General features: G+C 34.1%; 1 protein-coding gene across 2 annotated transcripts in view; it reads right to left on the bottom strand.

Moving 5' to 3' along the window:
• Positions 1-844: 844 nt before the first annotated feature.
• Positions 845-22,213, bottom strand: part of CUNH8orf88 (chromosome unknown C8orf88 homolog) — a 35,772-nt gene continuing 14,403 nt past the window's right edge. For both annotated transcript variants that reach the window (XR_001182129.2, XM_013064572.2), the window contains 3 exons: positions 15,582-15,657; positions 3,031-3,137; positions 845-1,252 (listed from right to left, as the gene is read on the bottom strand). Coding sequence is in view for 1 of the 2 variants with exons in the window: in XM_013064572.2 (XP_012920026.1) it covers positions 1,229-1,252; positions 3,031-3,137; positions 15,582-15,657 (207 nt within the window). In the remaining variant the exon portion in view is untranslated. The remainder of the gene's footprint in view (positions 1,253-3,030; positions 3,138-15,581; positions 15,658-22,213) is intronic.

Raw genomic sequence — 22,213 nt, 5'->3', positions numbered from 1 at the left:
TTTAAGTAATCCAGAAATTTATGGTTTTAGTGTATTTTTTCCCCCTTGGGGAGCGAAGTAATGAAAGGTAGTGTACTAAAAGACCAAGATGTGAAGCCTACCATGGACTAAAGCTTGAATCCAGGTAAAAAAGCCCAAAGACCAGTGAAGAAAAAGTTACTGGTTTTAGGATTATAATTTTATGATAAAACTTTCTGCCAAATGAGGATCTTGAATGCCTTGCCTGTAGACCTGGGGATTTCTGAGAATAGAATTAAGGAGAGTTTACACTTACCTTTTATCAGCAATTTTTTTTTTACACTATGCAGGAAGAAACTCTTTTTATCAATAGTAATGTCCAGAGTGACAAAATGCAGGAGATTTATTATATAAAATTTCTAGGAGCTAAAAGCTTAGCCCCCAAATTCTTCATCCATACATGTTCTTGTCATAAGAAATTAAAGAATTGAAACTTAATGTACCTCAATTACTTGCAAATGCCTAAATCTTTCCTCTTTTGGAAAAAAAAAAATCAGTATTAATTTGCAATTGCCTAACTTCTGTTCATGGAGTCTGATTAGAGACAACAAGTAGCAGCTGTTTTCACCTTGAGTTTCCTTGTTTCCAGATTGTCCATCTCTGCTAGTAATCATGAATATTGAACAATTTTATCAAAAACCTAGAGACCAAAGAAATGCCTGTTAAAATATTCTCCTTCCTGTCATTGAGAACTATGCATTGAACATCCTGGGTCATTTAAGCCTCTGGAGAGATTGTAAAGATCCTTTGAGAGTGCTGGTTTGAAATCAGTGGAAAACAGAACAAAAGCCAACTTTAGAAACAACAAGAAATTATGTACCATATATACATCATAGCAAATACTTTATATTTGAGAATCTTTACAGCTTACATTTCCATTCCATTATTACAAGAGATGAAAAACAAAAAATTGCAAGTAGCATGCAAATTATAAATACAGCCTTCCCCACTAACCAAATTCTTACTTTCCAGTGTTACTTCCCAATTTATGCAGGAAACTGCCTGCAAAGCTGAAACTGATTAGAAAATTCTTTATAGTTTAAAATATTTCTCATTTTAGGAGAAACCAAATACCCAACCATCAAAATTAAAAATAAACTGAATTGTCACAGTCCATTACAGTTATTGTTACTAGATCCACTTCATTTGCAGGTGTCCAAAATAGAAAATGAATAATTCTTTATCTTCAAATTCATTTGTTCTTAAAATGCTACTTAAAACTTTGGTGGTTTTCCTGTAACATAAAAGAAAAAGTTAATTTATCAATTAGATTGAAAAGATACAGTTTTTACTACTTAGTTTATCAAACCAAATACTGTGATCCTATTAAGTGTTTACAGATCTTAAATGCATGTTACTATACAAAGTATTAAAGTAACTGGAATTTGTCAAAACAGTTCTATGTTTAAAAAAATATGTAATTCATTTTTAAATATATTAGATTGTATTCCAAACCTATTCTGTTTTTGTGGTACTTGGCTTGTTCAAAATAATGTGTCTGTCTAAATTTTATTTACAAAATAAAATATTAGAGATGAAATAGGTGTGCAAATGAAAAAAATGACCATATTTTATATAGCATTCAAGTTTAGATTTATTCATACATATGCCTACGATTTTTTTTCTGAACAGGTGGGATAATTTGAACATTGTATTAGGAAAAAAACTTAAATTTCTGACTGAACTGACTACAGTTCTACAAGTTTGGAATTTTAAAAAAGAGGCTTTGTATTCCAAATGGTTGGAAAGCACAGGAGATGCTATATCTCCCATATGAGCCATTCTCAGCATACTTATATTTTGAGTTCATCTCAATAGAATACTTTTATCCATATAAAAAAGATTGTGAAAACTTTAAAGTCAAACTCTAGTCAAAATGGAAATAAAGGCAATTTACTAAGTGCATAATAAGCACTAAGTACTATCCAAGTCCTGCTATACATTATCAACTTCATCTGCAATCACAAAACTAAGGTTTCAAGGTTAAATGACCTAAGTTTGAACAGTGTACTAATGCACAAGGTGAAGCTACAATTTGAACCCAAGTCTGATACCAACATTCCTGTCGTTTCCAATCAATGTGCTAAAAGATAGGTGTATTTATTGTATTTTATTTTGATGAAATCTGATGCAGTGACACAAATATAAGACACTAAGAACAGCAAAAACACACTGAAGAATAAGTAGGGTGACTTGTTTTACTATATAAAAAGATAAATTGAGAAGAGTAAGGGCATAGAAACACACCACACATATATTGCCACAAGGGCGGCAGAGGACTATTCTTTGAGAAAATATTGCTAGGATGACTGGATATTCATGTAGAAAAAAATAAAACTTGACCCCTACTTTACATCATAAAGTAAAATCAACTGCAGATGAATTACAGAACTTAAAAACAATAGAATTTTTAGGCTCCTTATCTTTCAATGCAAAAAATATTTCTTAAAATATAATTCCATTCTATTTCTTGGCCAGAGTGGTAATTACTTACAGTAATTAGGTATATTATACATGTAATGAAAATTTAGAATGGGAAATTAGAGAATCGATTCCATTTACTATAGCACCAAGAACCATAAGACACCTTGGAATAAACCAAGAGGTAAAGGACCTCAAGGAACTACAGAACACTCATGAAAGAAATTAAAGAAGACACCAAAAGATGTAAAAGCATTCCATGCTCATGGATCAGAAGAATAAACATTGTTAAAATGTCTATTCTGCCCAGCGCAATCTATACTTTCAATGCCATCCCGATCAAAATTCTACCAGCATTTTTCAAAGTCCTAGAACAAACAATCTTAAAATATGTATGGAACCAGAAAAGACCCTGAACTGCTAAGGAAATGTTGAAAAAGAAAAACAAAGCTGGGGTTATATTATACATTTGGATTTATGTACTTTTCTGAATTATATTCCATAATAAAATTAAAAATCTAAGGAAAGAATCCAGTGAAAATACTAAAGACAAATATTTTAGAATTAATGTAAAATTAGGAAACTACTTACTGGTTTTTGAAGTACAATGGGATGATCAGGCAGAAAGTCTGGTTTTTTTCTGCAGATGGAAACGCTTGAGAGCTTCAACAGGAAATCTCTGCTGTATTTAATTCTCTCTATAGATATTAAACATCAGATGTAATGTTATAAAATAAAGAACTCTCCCAGAACACTTTTTGGCTCATTGTTTTCTGAATGTCCCTTAATAATCCATTATTTTATAAAATGATGAGTAGTTTCTATGCAAAAGAGAAGAGAAGCAAAATTTTTGACAAGTAGCTACTGCTTCCTTTTTTCCTTTTACATGGAAAGGAAGCCAAGTAACCAAGGAAAAGTGGGAGAAAGAGAAACATTTCAGAAAATCAGTAATGGATGCATGGTTTCTTTCATCTGGCTATTCATATTTAGTGAAGGGATCTTAAAAAGTTTAATGGCAGGAATATGTGTTGGGCAATTCTGATCCTGCCAAAAGAGAACCCCAATAAGTCTGTCTAGTCTTCATATTTACTTAAAATGTAATACAAACAAAATAAATTCAAGAAAAATTTATTGTATATCTACGCATCAGAGATGTGCTAGTAATGGTGAAAAAGATCCAAGACAGGGTCCCTATCTTTAAAGGAGAATAAAAACAAAGCTTCAAATATCTGCATGTTTCTCATCAGAAACTATCACCATAAAAGATCACTTGCTGAGCCAGAAACAGCAGAGCAGTATCTTTAAAGTGCTAATAGAAAAGAACGGACAAGCTAGAATTCCATGCTGTGAAACAACAACAAAAAAAACATACTGGTCTCCATCCCTGGTTCCTTGCACAAAGCTCCTAAAACCCTTGTAATTTTGTTAAATGATAAGAATACTTGAAGCATCTTTTGTTGTAGTATTTGGTTTTTTACCCTACTTCCTGACATACAGCTCTTAAATCCCCTGGATTTTCCTGGGTGAAAGAAATGCCCTTCGTTCTAATGAGGTGATTTCTGGTGGCCTTCTGGACAGAGGCTGGTCAACAAAAAGATCAAGCCATGATTAGAAGCTTGAGACTTTCAGTCCCACCTCCAGCTCTTCCTAGAAGGCGAAGGGCTGAAGACTGAGTTAATGATTAATCATGCCACATGATGATGCCTCCATAAAAATCCCCAACGTATGGGGTATGGAGAGCATCTGGGTTGAGGAACACATCCATGTACCCAGAGGGTGGCACACTCCAATTCCACAGGGATAGAAGCTCTAGCACATGGGACCCTTCTAGACCTCACCCCTACATATCTCTTCCTTCATCTGTATCCTTTATCATATCTTTTATTATATAATAAACTGGTTAAGTATTTTCCCTAAGTTCTGTGAGCTGTTCTAGCAAATGATCAAATCCAAGAAGGGAGACTTAACCTCTAATTTAGAAGTTTTGAGTAATCTGGGGACCTACTACTTACAACTGTCATCTGAAGTGGAGGGTAGTTGTGTGAAACTGAAACATGTGAGATTAAAAGACATTTTCAGAAAAGAAAGAAAACTAAAAATGTATAACTAGTAGAGTTAGTTAATCTACAAGAAATGCTAAAGGAAGTTTCTCAGGTTGAAAGGCAGTGATACTACACAGAAACCTTAATACTCAGAAATGAAGAATAAAAGAAGGGTAAATAGCTGAATAAATATAATGGTCTTTTTTCCCCTCTAAATTTTGTGTGTGTGGATATTGAAAGCAAAACTTATGACACTGTCTAGTGGAGATATAATACAATAACAGCAAAAAGGTCAGGGCAATGGAGCAGAGGGAAGAAACCTACACATGGTTGCAACGTTTTACCATCACCATTCTGCATGTAGTAGTATAATATTAACAAGAACACTGAGACATTATAATCCCTAGACAAACAACTTCAAAATACAAGAAAATATAGCTAAAAATTTGATATAATCAAATACCAACAAAAATTTAAAAATACCCAAAAGAAAGCAGAAAAGGGAAAAACGGGACAAACAGAAAATAAATAATGAAAGGCCTTAATCCAACTGTATCACCTTAAATGTTAATGGTCTAAACAAGGTGTCAACAAACTTTTTTCTGTAAAAGGCCTAACAGTAAATATTTGAGAGTTTTGGGACATAAAGTCTCTGTCACAACTGCTCAGTATAATAGTGTAAAAGCAGCTACAGAAAAGCATGTTGCTATGTTCCAATAAAATTTAATTTTCAAAACAGGGATTTGAACTAAGGAACATGGTTTGCTCTTAGATTAAACACCGTGATTAAAGGCCATAAACTGACACCATGGATTAAAAAAAGAAAACCTTACTATTATATGCTGCCTATAAGACATACATGGTTGTTTTGTCTTAGATTTATTTATTTTAGCAGCAGGAGGAACAGAGAGAGAAGGGAGAGAATATTAAGCAAATGTCAAACTGAGCAGGGAGCCCAACGTAGGGCTCAATCTCAGGACCCTAAGACCATGACCTGAGCTGAAATCAAGAGTGAGATGCCTAACCAAATGTGCCACCCAGCTGCCCCAATAAAGATCTTTTAAAAAGGAATAGGCACTGCAGGCTAAGGATTCTGAACTTCGAGAATGAAAAAGAGAGGTACAGACTGGGCAGCTCTTGAAGCTGTAGTGCCACATATAAAAGCTGAATAAGAATTTTCCAGTGATGGAAATTACTTGTAGCTTTTAAAAGAACTAGTGGCTAACACTCAATCCCAAGTTGTTCTCTGGACTGTGCTGCCAGATAAAGAAATTGGGGAAAGCTATTAGGAAGCAAAACCAAAACAATGAGAAGATGAAAATAAGAAAGAAAATATAAGAAAATTACAGAATCAAGTAGACTAATATCACTAGTATCTGACTATAACAGGCATTTCAGGAAGAAGATAGACAAGATAGAGATGAGAAAATTATCAAAGAAATATCCACAACTTTCCACATAAGAAGAACCAAAGTGCACCAACTGCCCAGCGGGTAAAAACTGAAGTTGAAAAAAACCTACACAAAGATACATTAGGAAATTTTAAAAAGCAAAGATAAACACACAATCAAAATAAATCCAAAGCCAGTAACAGCAAAAACAAAAAGCAAACCAAAACAAGGCCATTTATAAGTACTGGAAACCTGAATGGCACTGAACTTTGTAGATTTAAAAACCAATTAATATAGCCTGCTGGAAAATGAAGCAAAATGCCTTAAAATTTTAGAATGAAAATAATTTCAACCTGGAATTTTGTTAATCAAACATTTATATTTATATTTAATCCATACAGTGAAAACTCAGCTAGTTCTCTATGAATGTGAGGTCCCAAAGTAAAGTCTCCTGAGGTTGAAGACTCACTCCCTGCCTTAGGAAGGTTTCACTCAGCAAGTTTTGATAATACTACCAAGGAGAATTCTGCAATTCTCCTTTTCCTCCTCCTCCATAGCTTTATTGAAGTATAATTCACATATTGTAAAATTCATTCCTTTTGAGTGTGCAGCTAAATGATTTTTAGTATATTTACAGAGCTGGGAAATCACAGCTACCACAGTCTATTTTTAGAGTATTTATATCAAGTACCATCTGATACCTCATTCCCGTTTGCAATCACTCTTCACTCTTAATCCCATCTAAACGGAATCATTACTTTCTATAGATTTGCCTTTTCTAGATATTTTATATAAATGGAATCTTTGTGTCTGGCTTCAGAAGTTCATTCTACCTAGAATTTTCTAACTAACCAAAATATCAATCAAGTATGTAATTAGTACATTTTCAAATACACAAATTCAAAGAATTCACAAACCAATACCCTTTTTTGAAACTCCTGGAAAATGCACTGAGCAAAATGAGGAGGTAAATCAAAAAAGAAGAAAACAGGAGTCAAGATTGAAATAAGAGAATAAGTCAGCAAAAGTAACCAAGAAAGAAACCCTGAAAGTTTATCTCTCCACCAGAGCAACAAACTGTCAAAAACCTCCAGAACCAACTTCTTCTGAATTCTGGAATCAAAAGCTTACAAAACCAGAGGAATGCTTAGTAAAGAAAAGAACAGCTAAATATGCTACAGAATTTTGTGGCATTTTAACTTGCCTGAAAACATCTCCCCAATCCAGGTTAGCAATGGCTTTGAAAACAGCTGCTCTCATTCCTGGTACAGGTTCCCAGTACTGTAGAGAACAGTGAGTAGTGCAAATCATATTCTGAGAGAACTGCGGTTGTTCATTTTGACCTATCTGCTGACTCCCTAAAGAATCATCTCAAAGGATTTGCCTTTAACTCACCTAAGAACTCTCCAGGGCCTAATGCTGCTATCTGAATCCATTTGTCGAAACACAGGGAAATGTAATAGCCAATTCCATCTGGGAGAAGGGATAACAAAGCAAACAATAGGAAAACCCAAAAAGTTTAGGAATAAAGATTAGGGTAAAAAGATTAGGGTAAAACATGCTTGGGGGAATAAGGGCACAGAAAGACTCAGATGTTCCTAGAAATCTGAAAGGCTACATGTAATGTAAAGGCTAGGCTCATGCTCATAGAGAGACTTGAGAAGATCTTAAGCTGTCACCTCTAGCTAACCTTCCAGTTTCTCAGGAACAAGAAGTCAAAAAATAGCTGTAAACTGCCTGATCAAGTATTTACTAAAGGCACAGCCCAACACGCATATGAAAGTCATATGCAAAGATGAGGGGGTTCTTTTTCCTTGTATATTTTTTGGTTCTAGGTATTGAGAATTCTGCCAAATCAGCAGGTGACCATGCAGATATCACAATGGAGATTTGAGTGGCCACATATAACAAACATGGACTTTACATTAGTTCACAAAAGTCACCAGATAAACAACAAAAATTACAACAAGGGAGAAAATCTGATTCCAGGTTAATACATTATACTCAAAACACTCAGTTTCCAAAAACAACAAAATACAATGCATGCAATGAATGAAGAATGTATGGTCCATACATAGGAAAAAAAGAAATTAATAGAAACTTTCTCTGAGGATACAGAGATATTGGATTTACTAGAGAAAGACTTTAAACTATTTTAAGTATGCTCAAAGAACCAAAGAAAGTGTCTTGCCAAATAGAAAATATCAATAAAGAAACAAAAAATTATAAAAAGGAACCAAACAAATCCTGGGGAAAAAGTACAATAACCAAAGTGAAAACCACTAGAATGGTTCAATAGCAGATATGAGCAGGCAGAAGATAGAGTGAGCAAATATAAAGTCAACTGACCTTAGCCAGTCTGAGAAGTAGAAAGAAAAAAAGAAATGAAGAAGAATAAATGGAACCTAAGATATTTGTCAAAGCACAGCGAAAATACCAACAAATGCATAATGGGAGTCATAGGAGGAGAGGTTGAGAAAGGACAAAAAATATTTTACGAAATAATGTCGGAAAACTCCCTAAATTTGGTAAAATACATACACTGACACAACCAAGAAGCTCAATGAACTACAAACTGAATACACTCAAAGAGGTTCACACTGATAAGCATTATAAGCAAACTGTTATAAGACAGTTCTTGCCTTAGAAAAAGTGCTAAAGGGAATCCTTTAAGCTAAAATAAGAAAGCACAAAGTAACTAGACTCCACATCAAGAAGTAAACAACAGCAAACCTAACTACACTGGCAAGTTAAAAAGTAGTATCAATGAATTTTTGGATGTAAATCCTCTTTATTTCTATATGACTTGAAAGACAACTACATAAAATTGCAGAATTATAAATCTAGATTAATACATTATACAACATTTGAAGATGGAATTTGTGACAATGGCATTATAAGGTGGGATGACACTACATGGGGAAAATTTTGTATACTATTGAAACTAAATTGATATTAATTCACACTAGATTGTTATAAATTAAATAATTCCCCAGTACAACTACTAGGAAAATAACTTCAAAATATATAATAAGGGATATGAAAAGGAAATAAAAATGATACAAGAATTTATTAAACACAAAAGAAGGTTTTAATGGAGGAAATGAAAAACAAAAAAGATACAAGACATAGAAGACAAATAGCAAAATGGAAAATGGGTGGAGTTAGTCCTTCTTTACTATTAATTACAATTAAATATCAGTCATAAACACTCCAATTAAAAGTCAGGGATTGGTAGAATGGATTAAAAATATGATCCAAGGGGCGCCTGGGTGGCTCAGTGGCTCTGCCTGCCTCTCTGCCTACTTGTGATCTCTATCTGTCAAATGAATAAATAAAATCTTTAAAAAAAAATATGATCCAATTATATACTGTCTGAAGACACTTACTTTAAGTCCAATCACAAAAGTAAGTTAAAAATGAATGAATAAAAAGATGTTTGATGCAGACAATAACTAAGAGAGAGCTGGATTGAGTATGCTATAACAACAGACAAAAACGGACTTTAAGGCAAAAATTATTTTTTGAGATAAAGAGATAAAGGAGAATATTATACAATGATAAAAATATCAATTACCTAACAACAGAAGAGAAAATTACAGAATCAGAGGCAAACACAGAATTTAATAACAGGTGGAGATTCCAAGGACCCCACTTTCAATAATGAACAAAAAAACTAGACAGATCAACAAGGAAATAAACAGAGCACGAACAACATTATAAACCAACTAAACCTAACAAACAAATACAGAACACTTCACTCAGAAATACCAGAATGTACATTCTTCTGAAGTACACATGAAACTTTCTCCAGGATGCAGAAAGTGTGAGGCTACAGAATAAGTCTTAATAAATATATATTTTTTTAAGATTTTATTTATTTATTTGACAGAGAGATCACAAGTAGGCAGAGAGGCAGGCAGACAGAGAGAGAGAGAAGCAGGCCCCCCGCTGAGCAGAGAGCCCAATGTGGGTCTCAATCCCAGAACCTTGGGATCATGACCTGAGCCGAAGGAAGAGGCTTTAACCCACTAAGCCACCCAGGTGCACCAAGTCTTAATAAATTTAAAAAACAATGGTATCATACAAAACAACCTGACTATAAAGAAATGAGAGTAGAAATCAATAACAGAAGTAAAACTGGAAAATTCACAAATATGTGGAAGTTAAAAATATATGCTCAAACCAATGGATCAAACAATAAATAACAGAGGACTGAGAAATACTTTTAGACAAAAGAAAACAAAGACACAACATACCAAACTTTAAAGGATACAGAAAAAGCAGTGCTTAGAGCAAAATTTATAACTATAAATGCCTATATTAAAAAAGAATAGCTCAAATCAATACCTAACATCAAACATTAAGAAACTAGAAAAAGAAAAGCAGACCAAATAAAAAACTAGCAGAACAAATGAAATAATAAAAGAGAGTAAAGATAGACAGAAAAACAATAAATCAACAAACCAAAGTTGATTATTTAAAAGGACCAAAATTGACAAAAATCAACTAGAGAAAGGCTCAAATTACTAAAATAATGAGTAACAAAGATTTTGTATCCTACAGCTTTACTGAATTAATTTATTAGCTCTACTAATTTTTCACATGTACTACACTTTAGGATTTTCTAGGTATAAGATTGTGTCATCTGTGAATAAAGATAACTTTACTTTGTCCTTTCCAATTTGAATGTCTTTTCTTTTTCTTGTCTAATTGCTCTGGCTAGCACTTCCCAGTATAATGTTGAATGAAAATGGTGAAAATGGCGATCCTTGACTTGCTCTTGATCTTAGTAGGGGAAACTTGCAGTCTTTTACCACTACGATGTTAGCTATGGGCTTTTCATATATACCCTTTATTATGTTGAGGAAATTCCCTTTTATTTCTTGCTTGCTGAGAGTGTTTATTAAGAGAGAGTATCGGATTTTGTAAAATGGTTTTTCTGCAACAATAGAGATGGTGATGTATTTTTTTTGTCCCTGCATTCTGTTAATGTGGTGTGTTATACAAATTGATTTTCACATGTTGAGCCACCCTTGCATTCTTGGGATTAATCCCGCATGGCCATGATATGTCATCTTTTTACTATGCTGCTAGGTTTGGTTTGCTGGTATTTTTACACCTATATTCTAAGGATTACAGTTTTCTTTTCACAGGATGTCTTTGTCTGGCTTTGGTAGCAGAATAATACTGGCCTAAAATGATAGCTGAGAAGTGTTCCTCTTCAATTTTTTGGAAGATTTTGAGCAAGTAGTGTTAATTCTTTGTTATATGTTTGGTAGAATTCACCAGTGGAGCCATCAAATCCTGGACTTCTCTTTGTTAGGAGATTTTTTTTATCTCCTATCTCCATCCTGTCTATGTGTTTATTTAGATATTCTATTTCATCTTAAGGAAGTTTTGGTATTTTCTATGTTTTTAGTAATTTTTCTATTGTACCTAGGTCATCTAATTTGCTGGTATACCCTTAACTGTTCATAGTATTTTCTTAAAATCCTTTTTATTTCTCTAAGCTCAAAGTAATGTCCCCATACAAAATCAGCTTTATTTTCTACATTATCAATGAATAAGAGTCAAAATAAAAAAAAGGAAATTAAAGAAAAAGTCCCCCCCCCAAAAAAGGAAAAGAAATCAGTTCCATTAGTATGACAAAGAATAATTAGGAGTAAATTTAACTGACGAGGTACAAGACTTTTACACTGAAAACCAAGACACAGATAAAACAGAGATTGAAGTAAATGTAAATATACGCCATGTTCATGGATTGAAAATTTTAATATTGTTATAATCCCCCAAAGTGATCTACAAGTTCACTATCATCCCTACCAAAATTCCTTCTGAAAGAAAAGGAGTCTTTTCTGCAGAAATGGAAAAGCTAATTCTAAAAGTCACATGGAATTACAAGAAACCCCAAATAACCAAAACAACCTTGAAAAAGAACAAAGTTAAAGGCTCATACTTCCCAATTTCAAAACTTACTTTATAAAGCTATAGTAAGCAAAACAATGTGGTACTATTTATAGCACAAATAGAGCAAGGAAACAAAATTGAAAGTCGAGGAATAAACACATACTCCTATGCTCAAATGATTTTCAACAAAGGTGCCAATGGAGGAAAAAACAGTCTAACAAATGGTGATGAGACAACTGGATATCCAAGGCAAAAAAAAAAAAAATTGAATTTGGGCTTATACTTAACACTATATACAAAAACTACTTTAAAATAGAAAAAAAAAAAAAAGACCTAAATGTAAGAGCTAAAACTATAAAACTCATAGTGGTAAATCTCCATGACTTGACATTTGGCAATGATTTCTTAGAAATGACATCAAAACTATGAGCAACAAAAGAAAAAAAAAACTAGACATCATCAAATTCTTTAATTTGTACAGATATGTAAACTATCAAAAGTGAAAACCCTAGTATAAGACAAAATATGTGTAAATAATATATTGGATAAAAGCCTAGTATCATACATCTGATAAAGGAGATATATTCTCAAATACCTTATATACACCTAGGTGTGTGTGTACGTGTGTGTGTGTGTGTGGAAGGGAAGAAAAGAAGTGAGCATGTGGGCAGGGGGAGGGAATTGGCAGAGAGAAAATAGATGAAATTCTAGTATCCAAAACTCATAACTCAATCACAAAAAGAAAATAACCCAATTAAAATATGATCAGGGACTTGGACAGAACTTTTTCCAAAGGAAAAAATGCAAATGGCTAATAAGCACATGAAAAGACTCTCAAAATCATTAGTCATTAGAGCAATATAAATCAAAATCATAAAAAGTCACCACTTCATACCCACTGAAATGACCATAGTGAAAAAAGATCCTAGTGGTACCTGGGTGACTCAGTTAAGTGTCTGCCTTTGGCTCAGGTCATGATCCCAGGGTGTTGGGATGGAGCCCCACATGGGACTCCCTGCTTCGCAGAGAGTTTGCCTCTTTCACCTTCCAGCCCCCTGCTCCTGATCTCATTCTCTTGCTCATGGGTGCACACTTGCGCTCTTTCTCTCGCTTGCTTGCTATCTCAAATAAAATCTTTTTTAAAAATTTAAAAAAATAAAAAAATTTTAAAGATCCTAACAAAGACATCAAGACAATGGAACCCTCACAGATTGCTACAGGGAAGGTAAAATGGTATAGCCACTGTGGAAACCAGTCTGGCAGTTCCTCAAATAATTAAACATAGAATTACCACATGACCTTGCAAGTCCACTCCCAGGTGTATATCCAAGAAAAGTGAAGACAGGTGTTCAAACAAACACCTGTCCACAAGTATTCAAAGCAACATTATTCATAATAACTAAAAGTTTACAACCCAAATATCCATCAACTGAAAGTTAAACAAAATGTGACATATCAATATAAGAAAATATCATTTAGCCATGAAAAGGAATGGAGTACTGATACATGCTATACATGGATGAACCTTGAAAATCTTATGTTAAGTGAAAGAAGCCAGACAGAAAAGGTCACATATAATATAACTCCATTAGAGATGCCCAGAATAAGTATATCCATTAAGACCAAAAGTAGATTAGGGTTTGTCAGTGGCTGGGCAAAGAGGAGAATGGAAAATGACTACTGAAGGAGTATGAGGTTCCTTCTGGGATTATAAAAATGTTCTGGAACTAAATAGTGGTGATATTTATACGACTTAGTACTAAAAGCCACCAAATTATCATTTTAAAATGGTTTATATGGTGATTTATGGTTCAATTTAAAAAGGAGATAGAAAAGGTGCCTGGGTGGCTCAGTTGGTAAGCAGCCAACTCTTTTTTTTTTTTTTAAGGTATTATTTATTTATTTGACAGACAGAGATCAAAAGTAGGCAGAGAGGCAGGCAGAGAGAGAGGAAGGGAAGAAGCTCCCTGCTGAGCAGAGAGCCTAATTCGGGGCTCGATCCCAAGACCCTGGGATTATGAACTGAACTGAAGGCAGGGGCTTATATCCACTGAGCCACTGAGGCACCCCAAGCAGCCAACTCTTGATTTCAACTCAGGTCATGATCTCAGGGTCCTAAGATTGAACTCCCATGCGCTCTCTCTCTTAAATAAAAGTAAAAATAAAAACAAAACAAAATAAAATAATAAAATAAAATTAAAATATATAAAAATTAAAAGAAGAAACCAAAGAATCACAATGTGATATCCCAAAATAAGAGTAAAAGTACATTCCAGGACAATAGTACTGAAGAGTAAACAGTCCATACTGGAACAGGATAATGGAGGATTCTGAAAGAAGTATCCTCAAGGGGAAAAAAATACCAACTGATATATTTGTGCATAAGAAAAATACTACAGGTAAGTGTCACTGCATTCTTGGAGCATTTAAAGGGAAAAGTTAATAGCAGTTGCATAGAAAAACAATGCAAACATTAGCTCTAAGAAAAATGATGGACTGTATGAAACAGACATGCACCTCTTGGCTAAGCAACTGTATTTATATAAAGAGTGATAAGTCAGTTAAAACTGAAACTTGTGGGGAGCTTGGGTGGCTCAGTGGGTTAAAGCCTCTGCCTTCGGCTCGGGTCATGATCCCAGGGTCCTGGGATCCAGCCCCGCATGCATCGGTCTGTGCTTGGCAGGGAACCTGCCTCCCCCTCTCTCTGTGCCTGCCTCTCTGCCTACTTCTGATATCTGTCTGTCAAATAAATAAATAAAATCTTAAAAAAAAAAAAAAAACTGAGGGGCGCCTGGGTGGCTCAGTGGGTTAAGCCTTTGCCTTCAGCTCAGGTCATGATCTCAAGGTCCTGGGATCGAGCCCCGCATTGGGCTCTCTGCTTGGCGAGAGCCTGCTTTCCCCGCCTACTTGTGATCTCTCTCTGTCAAATAAATAAATAAAATCTTTAAAAACAAAAAAAACTGAAACTTGTGAAATAACTATATGGTAGGGAGGGAAGATAGAAGAGTGAAGAAGTGAGGAAACTGATGTGGAAGACCTAAATTCTTATTCTGCAAAATAGAATGCCAATATCAAAAAACAAAAAAAAACTGGAAACATTTTATTTAGAAATAGAGTTAAATACTAGAAGAAAAAGCTAATATTTTCATAACTTTCAAATTATATAGACTGACAAAAAATTGGAAACTAAATAAATAAATAATTTTTATTTTATTAGAAAGTAGTCAATGGGAAGAGACTACTGGTTATAACCAAGAGCAGTTCTTCCCTTTTGCTTCAGTAGCAGAATTAGTGGGCTACACAGCTGAAGATTACATTTTTCAGTCTGCTTTGTACAGCATGACTAAGCTCTGGCCAATGAGATACTACGTTAAAGTGACAGATGCTGCTTATGGATCATACTTTTAAGGAGAACTACCTCTCCTTTTACCTCTTTCCTGATGGCTAGACAGTGAATATGGTGGCTGGAGGAAAGGCATTCATCTTGGGCAATGAAGAGAGAGCCACACATTAAAGATGGCAAAGCAATGAGATTGAGTCCAGTAACAATTCACCAGAGCAGAATGAATACACCAGCTCAATTATGAGCTATTATAGAAAAAAAATACAAAAACAAGATTCTGTCTTGTTTAAGACTTGTTACTATAGTCTCTCCCATAAAGCAGTCAAACCTATATAGCATTTCTAATATAGACTGAAATCAACCCCAAAATATAATAAAATTTCTTATAGTTAGGCAACTATTAACAGGAATGCTAAGATTTCCTTATGAAATTTAGGAATTATGGTAAAAATTTACCTTTTTTAACTGGAGACTGATGTTGCTGTTGTTCATTATGACCTTGAGAAAAGGCTTGCATTCCATTCGTCTTACACTATTAAAAGAAAAGAAAATGTACTTTATAACTATGGCTTAAAAATTTTATATAACTTTTTTTTCCCATTCCAAAACTATTTTCCTTAACAATTAAAGTATTAGTCAAGACATATTTCTGGCCTGAAGGATAAGCAATCTTATAAAAAGCTTATTAAAAATAAGCAAAAAACATCTTTTAAAATATATTCACATATATCTTTAACAATTTTGTCCTGATTTTTTAACTAACCCTTCATTCCATGCTTACTAAGAAATACCCTGATTATAATTTAGCTTCTCATAAATCTCCCTAACATATATAATAAACTAGTAGAACCAATAAGAAAATATCCAGCATAAGACAGTAAGATTTCTCATGATAAAATAATCTTTTTTCTGATTTTATAAATCAGTTTCACAAATTTGGTCAATACAATCTATCCTTAAGATAATTCTCTTACACTGACAAAAATCAGTTTGCAAACAGTAGGCCATACTCTGAACCATGGTAATTCATTAAGGTAGGTTTACTGGAAGACATCTATCCTGAAAAATGAACATCTCTCTTCTATCAATCACCATAGTAGCAAGCTGTAGCCCATTCCTTAAACATCTGCAAATTCTACCAAGGTAACTCTGCAAGAAGTCAGGAAGATTAGTTATCTAGCCCTATGACACATGAAGAGTAATAGGACTCTACAATATTGAGTCATCAAAATAAGTTACCAGAAAACAAATCAAATTTTAACAAAATCTTTATTTTTAATTAGAGGTAGGAAAATATGAAAGTGTCAAAGATTTTCTCCAAAATCTTTGATTTTCTTCCTGTTAGATTTTCCTGTTAGAAGATCCTGTTAGATCTTCCTGTTAGACTTAATAAAAAACATGAACTACCATATGGTCCTTTTTAAAAAATAATTTTTTAAATTTGAAAATTTTAGCAGAGGCACACTTCACTAACATGAAAATGCAAGACCTAAAATCAAATTCAAAAGTAAATTGTAATCTGTATCTAAAAGAAAAAAATTTTTAAAAATAAATAAACATATTCATAAATAAATAAATATAAGAAGAAAATACTTAGGAATAAATTTAACCAAGGTGGTGAAATATTTGTACAAGGAAAATTATGACACTAAAAAAATTAAAGATGACATAAATAAATGGAAAGATATGCTATGTTCATAAATTGAAAGAATATTGTTAAAATGTCTTTACTATCTAAATGCAATCCCTTTCAAAATTCTAGTAGCATTTTTTACAGGTAAAGCAATCCTAAAATTCATATGGAAAAACAAAAGACCATGGGTAGCCAAAGTAATCTTGAGTAAGAACAAAGCTGGAGGCACTGCACTTCCTGATTTAAAACTATATTACAAAGCTATAATAATCAAAACACTGTAATACTGTCATAAAAAGACATAATGGGACACCTGGCCTGATGTCACAGTTTTAAGTTTGAGCCACACGTTCAGTGTAAAGATTATGTAAAAATAAAAGCTTTTATTTGTTTTAAAGGTTTTATTTATTTATTTGACAGAGATCACAAGTAGGCAGAGAGACAGGCAGAGAGAGGGGAGCAAGCAGGCTCCCCGCCAAGCAGAGCAGAGAGCCTGATGTGGGGCTCAATTCCAGGACCCTGGGATCACAACCTGAGCCAAAGGCAGAGGCTTTAACCCACTGAGCCACCCAGGCATCCCCAAAATAAAAGCTTTAAAAAAAAAAAAAAAAGAGGGGTGCCTGGGTGGCTCAGTGGGTTAAGCCGCTGCCTTCGGCTCAGGTCATGATCTCAGGGTCCTGGGATCGAGTCCTGCATCGGGCTCTCTGCTTGGCAGGGAGCCTGCTTCCCTCTCTCTCTCTCTCTCTCTGCCTGCCTCTCCATCTACTTGTGATTTCTCTCTGTCAAATAAATAAATAAAATCTTTAAAAAAAAAAAAAAAGACACATAAATCTGTGGAACAAAACAGACAACCCAGAAATAAACCCACACATATACTCAACTAATGAGAACAAAGAATACAAAAGGAGAAAGGATAATCTCTTCAAAAAATAGTGTTGAGTGGCATCTGGGTGGTGCAGTCTGTTAAGCAGCTGCCTTCAGTTCAGATCATAATCCTGGGGTCTTGGGATCGAGCCCCACATCAGCCTCCTTGCTCAGTGAGGAGTCTGCTTCTCCCTCTCCCTCTGCTGCTCCACCTGCTTGTGCTCTCTCCCTTGCACTCTCTCTCTCAAATAAGTAAATAAAATCTTTAAAAATAAAAAAATTAGTGGTGAGAAAAGTGGATATCAATGAGCAAAAGAAATTGTATCCTTATCTTATACTACACACAAAAACAAACTGAAAATGGATCGAAAACAAATACAAGACCATAAAAACCACAGAAGAAAACATGGAAAAAGCTCCTTGACACTGGTCTTGGCAATGATTTTTTGGATATGACATCAAAAGCACAAGCAACAAAAGCAAAAATAATTAAGCTGGACTACATCAAACTAAAAAGTTTCTGTACAGCAAAAGAAGCAACCAACCAAATGAAATGGCAACCTACTGAACCGGAGAAAATATTTGTCAACCATATTTCTAATAAGAGATGAATATCCACAATATATAAAGATCTCATATAACACAAAAGCAAAATAATAATAATAATCTGATTTTAAAATAGGCAGAGGACCCGAATAAACATTTTTCCAAAGAAAACATACAAATCGCCAAGAGGTACATGAAAAGATGCTTGACATTTGTAAATCATCAAATAAAAGCTTTTATTTTTACATAATCATCAAGAGGTACATGAAAAGATGTTTGACATTTGTAAATCAAAACTATAATGAGATACCAATCTGTTAGGAAGGCTGTTATCAAAAAGAGAGAAGTATTGGTAAGAATGGGGAGAAAGGGGAACTCTTGTACAACACTGCTGGAAATGTAAACTGGTTGAGCCATTTTAGAAAACAGTATGGAAGTTCCTCAAAAAATAAAAAATAGAACTACTGAAGGATCCAGCAATCCCACTTCTCGGTATATATCCAGAGGAAACAAAAGCACAATCTTCAAGACTGTGCATTCCCGGGGCGCCTGGGTGGCTCAGTGGGTTAAGCGGCTGCCTTCGGCTCAGGTCATGGTCTCAGGGTCCTGGGATCAAGTCCCACATCGGGCTCTCTGCTCAGCAGGGTGCCTGCTTCCTCCTCTCTCTCTGCCTGCCTCCCTGCCTACTTGTGATCTCTGTCAAATAAATAAATGGAATCTTAAAAAATATATATATATTAAAAAAAAAGACTGTGCATTCCCATTCATCTACTGCAGCATTATTCATAATAGCCAAAATAAGGACATAACCTATATACATATCAACAGATGAACGGATAAGGAAATGTGGTAGATACATTAGATAGATAGATGGATGAAAAATATGTAAATAGAATATTATTACTCAACCATAAAACGAGAAGAAAATTCTGCTATATGTTACAACCTGGAAGATATTATATTAAGTGAAATAAACCAGACACAAAGACAAATGCTGTGTGATCTGACTTATATGTGAAATGGTAAAAAGTCAAACTCATAAAATTAGAAAACAAAATGGTGCTTGCCAGAGGCTAAGGATAGGGGAATGGGGAGATGCTGGTCAAAGAATACAAATTTTCTATTAAAAAATATATAAGTTCTAGAGACCTAATATACAGCACGGTGGTTATAATTAATAATACTATATTATATACTTGAAATTTGCTACTAGAATAGATCTTAAGTGTTCCCCCCTATATATACACATACAAACTTGGTAACTATGTGAGGTGATGAATGTGTTAATTAACTTGATTGCTATAATCACATCAAAATGTATACATGCATTAAATCATCAGGTTTTATACCTTTACAAGAAATCATGTTATATAACCTAAATATATTCAGTTTTTGTCAATCACACCTCAAGAAATCTGGAAAAAACTGTACTGTCATTTCTGCATATATTAGCAACTCAAAATACTGATTATTTCAAATCTTTCATAGCATGTAAGAGAGTACATCTACTAAAATTTTATAATTTTTTCAATTATAATCTTACAATAAAATAATAATCTTACAAATTTTACAATCTTACATAATGAACAAAACTTGAGAACTCTATAATAAAAATATGCAGAGAGTGTGATGGAAGAAATGAGTAGGAATATCAAACTTGGCTTTAAAATGTCAGGAAAGGGGCACTTGGGTGGCTCATTTGTTAAGCATCTGCCTTTGGCTTGGGTCAGGATCTCAGGGCCCTAAGATCTGAGCCCTGCAATGAGTAGGGCTCCCTCTCAGGAGGAAGGCTATTTCTCCCTCTCCCACTCCCCTTGCTTATTCCCTCTTTCACTGCCTCTTTCTCCGTCAAATAGTAAAATCTCTTTTAAAAATGTCGGGAAGGGCTTTATAAGATGCTTGGAGGATGAGTGGTAATTAGACTGGCTTGACTAGTGAAAAATGAATGTTTATGGAAGGAAAGAACAGCTTTCTGATGGGAAGCATGGGGTAATATGGCTTGTTTAGGAAATGGAAAACTGAATAGGCTTGAGTAAAGCAAAATAAACACCAGGTCTTTTTTTTTTTTTTTTTCCAAGTCAAGGCTCTTTGCCATTTATGGTACATTACCCAATATTCTGTTTAGCTTTTTCATATTTAGAGCAAAAATGTTTCTAGCTCCTCTAACTCATCTTAAACAAATTTACACCACTGAGACAACAAAGGAGAATGAGAAGAGGTAAATGCATCTCAAACTGCACTCCTAGAATAAAAGTTAAACAGGAAAAAAACTAACTCACTGAGAGTTAATTTATGTAGTATACAAGAGTTCCTATAAAACAATGGGGGGGAAAGCTTGTAATAAGGAATGGCCAGGAAGTGGTAATACAGAAGGAAAATTCAAATTACTGGGGTTATTTTCAGGTTTTTTAAAAGATTTTACTTATTTATTTTAAAAAGAGAGAGAGCATGAGCAGTGGTTGAGGAGAGCACAGGAAGAGGGAAAGAATCTCAAGCCAACTCTGCTGAGTGCAAAATCCAACAGGGGCCTATATCTCAGCATACTGAAATCACAATCTGAGCCAAAATCAAGAGTCAGATGCTTAACCAACTGAGCCACCCAGGTACCCCTCAAATTACTCTTAAATAAAAAGATGGCTACTAAATCTTGACATTCCTCCCCCATCAACAGGTAAATTCTTTATCTCCTCCCCTTGAATCTGAACAAGTTCTGTGACTGCTCAGACTGATCTAATACGGCAGACATGACACTTAACTGATCTCCAGGCCTTAAAAATCTCACAGCTTCCACCTTTTATCTTTTAGAACACTAGTCATGAAATCCAGACATGAAGCTGTTAAAAGCGCAGGCCACTTGGAAAGATCATTTGTAGGTGTTAGGTGTTCCTTCCATTCCGCTGAAGCAGCTAAATCCTAAGCCAACAGTCAGCATCAACTGCCAGCCATATAAGTAAGACATTTGGCCATCAAGTCAAGACTTTAAATGACTACAATCCTAGATGCTACCTGACTGCAACCACATTACTGAACTTAGAAAAAGGCCACCTGAGCTTAGTCAACACAGAGAGCCATGAAAGAGAGTAAGAAGTTATTGTTTTAAGTCAAAGTTTTCAAGTATTTTTTATGAGGTAGTAATAAAAAAACAGAGGTTAAAAGAAGTTATTCAGAAGAGGGAAGATAATATCAAACAGAAACATGGATTTATACAAAGAAGTTAAGAGCACTAGTAAACAAAGGTAAAATAAAACTCATTCTATTTCTTAAGCTATTTTAAAAGATAATGTGTGAAAGCAAAAATAACAATGCATTATATATTTATAGTACAAGCTACAGAAAAATTATTCCTATAATAGAACATGAATGGGAGGAAAGATTCTACCAAAAAAACCATCAGATCTAAAAGTGAATTTAACAAAATTGATATACAAAAGCCAATACTATTTCTGTATCCTACCAGCCACCATGTGGAATTTGAAATTTACAAAACATACCACTTACAATAGTATCAAAAAATATGAACTGCTTATAAATTTGACAAAAGATGTTCAAGACCCCTATGCTAGAAAATACAACAAAATGGAAAGATATGCTGTGTTCATGAATCAGAAGACTCAGTATCTTTAAGATGCTGATTCTTCTCAAATTAATCTTTAGACTCAAAATTCCAGTAGACTTTTTGTAGAAATTGACAAGCTCATTTAAAATTTATATGGAAATACAAAAGACCTAGACAGCTGAGAAAAATTAGGAAAAAAAACTAAAGTTAGTGAATGTTCACTATCTTATATTAAGACATCATAAAGCTACAGCAGTCTGTAAAATGTGATGTTGACAAAAGATGGACATATAGGAGACTTATGTAGTGTGGTGAATATAGTTAACAATACTGTATTGTTTAACTGAAAATTGCTAGGAAAAAAATCTTAAATGCTCTTGCCGTAACAACAAAAGGTAATTATGTGAAATGAAGAATACTTTAACTAAATCCATTGTGGTAAACATTTTGCAACATATAAACTTATCAAGTCATCACACTGTACATCTT

The sequence above is a fragment of the Mustela putorius genome, unplaced genomic scaffold, assembly GCF_011764305.1.
Source record: "Mustela putorius furo isolate JIRA1106 unplaced genomic scaffold, ASM1176430v1.1 tig00003846_pilon_pilon_pilon, whole genome shotgun sequence".
NCBI lineage: Eukaryota > Metazoa > Chordata > Mammalia > Carnivora > Mustelidae > Mustela > Mustela putorius.
Note: the sequence above shows the minus strand (reverse complement) of the source record. Positions and strands in the feature narration are given on the sequence as shown.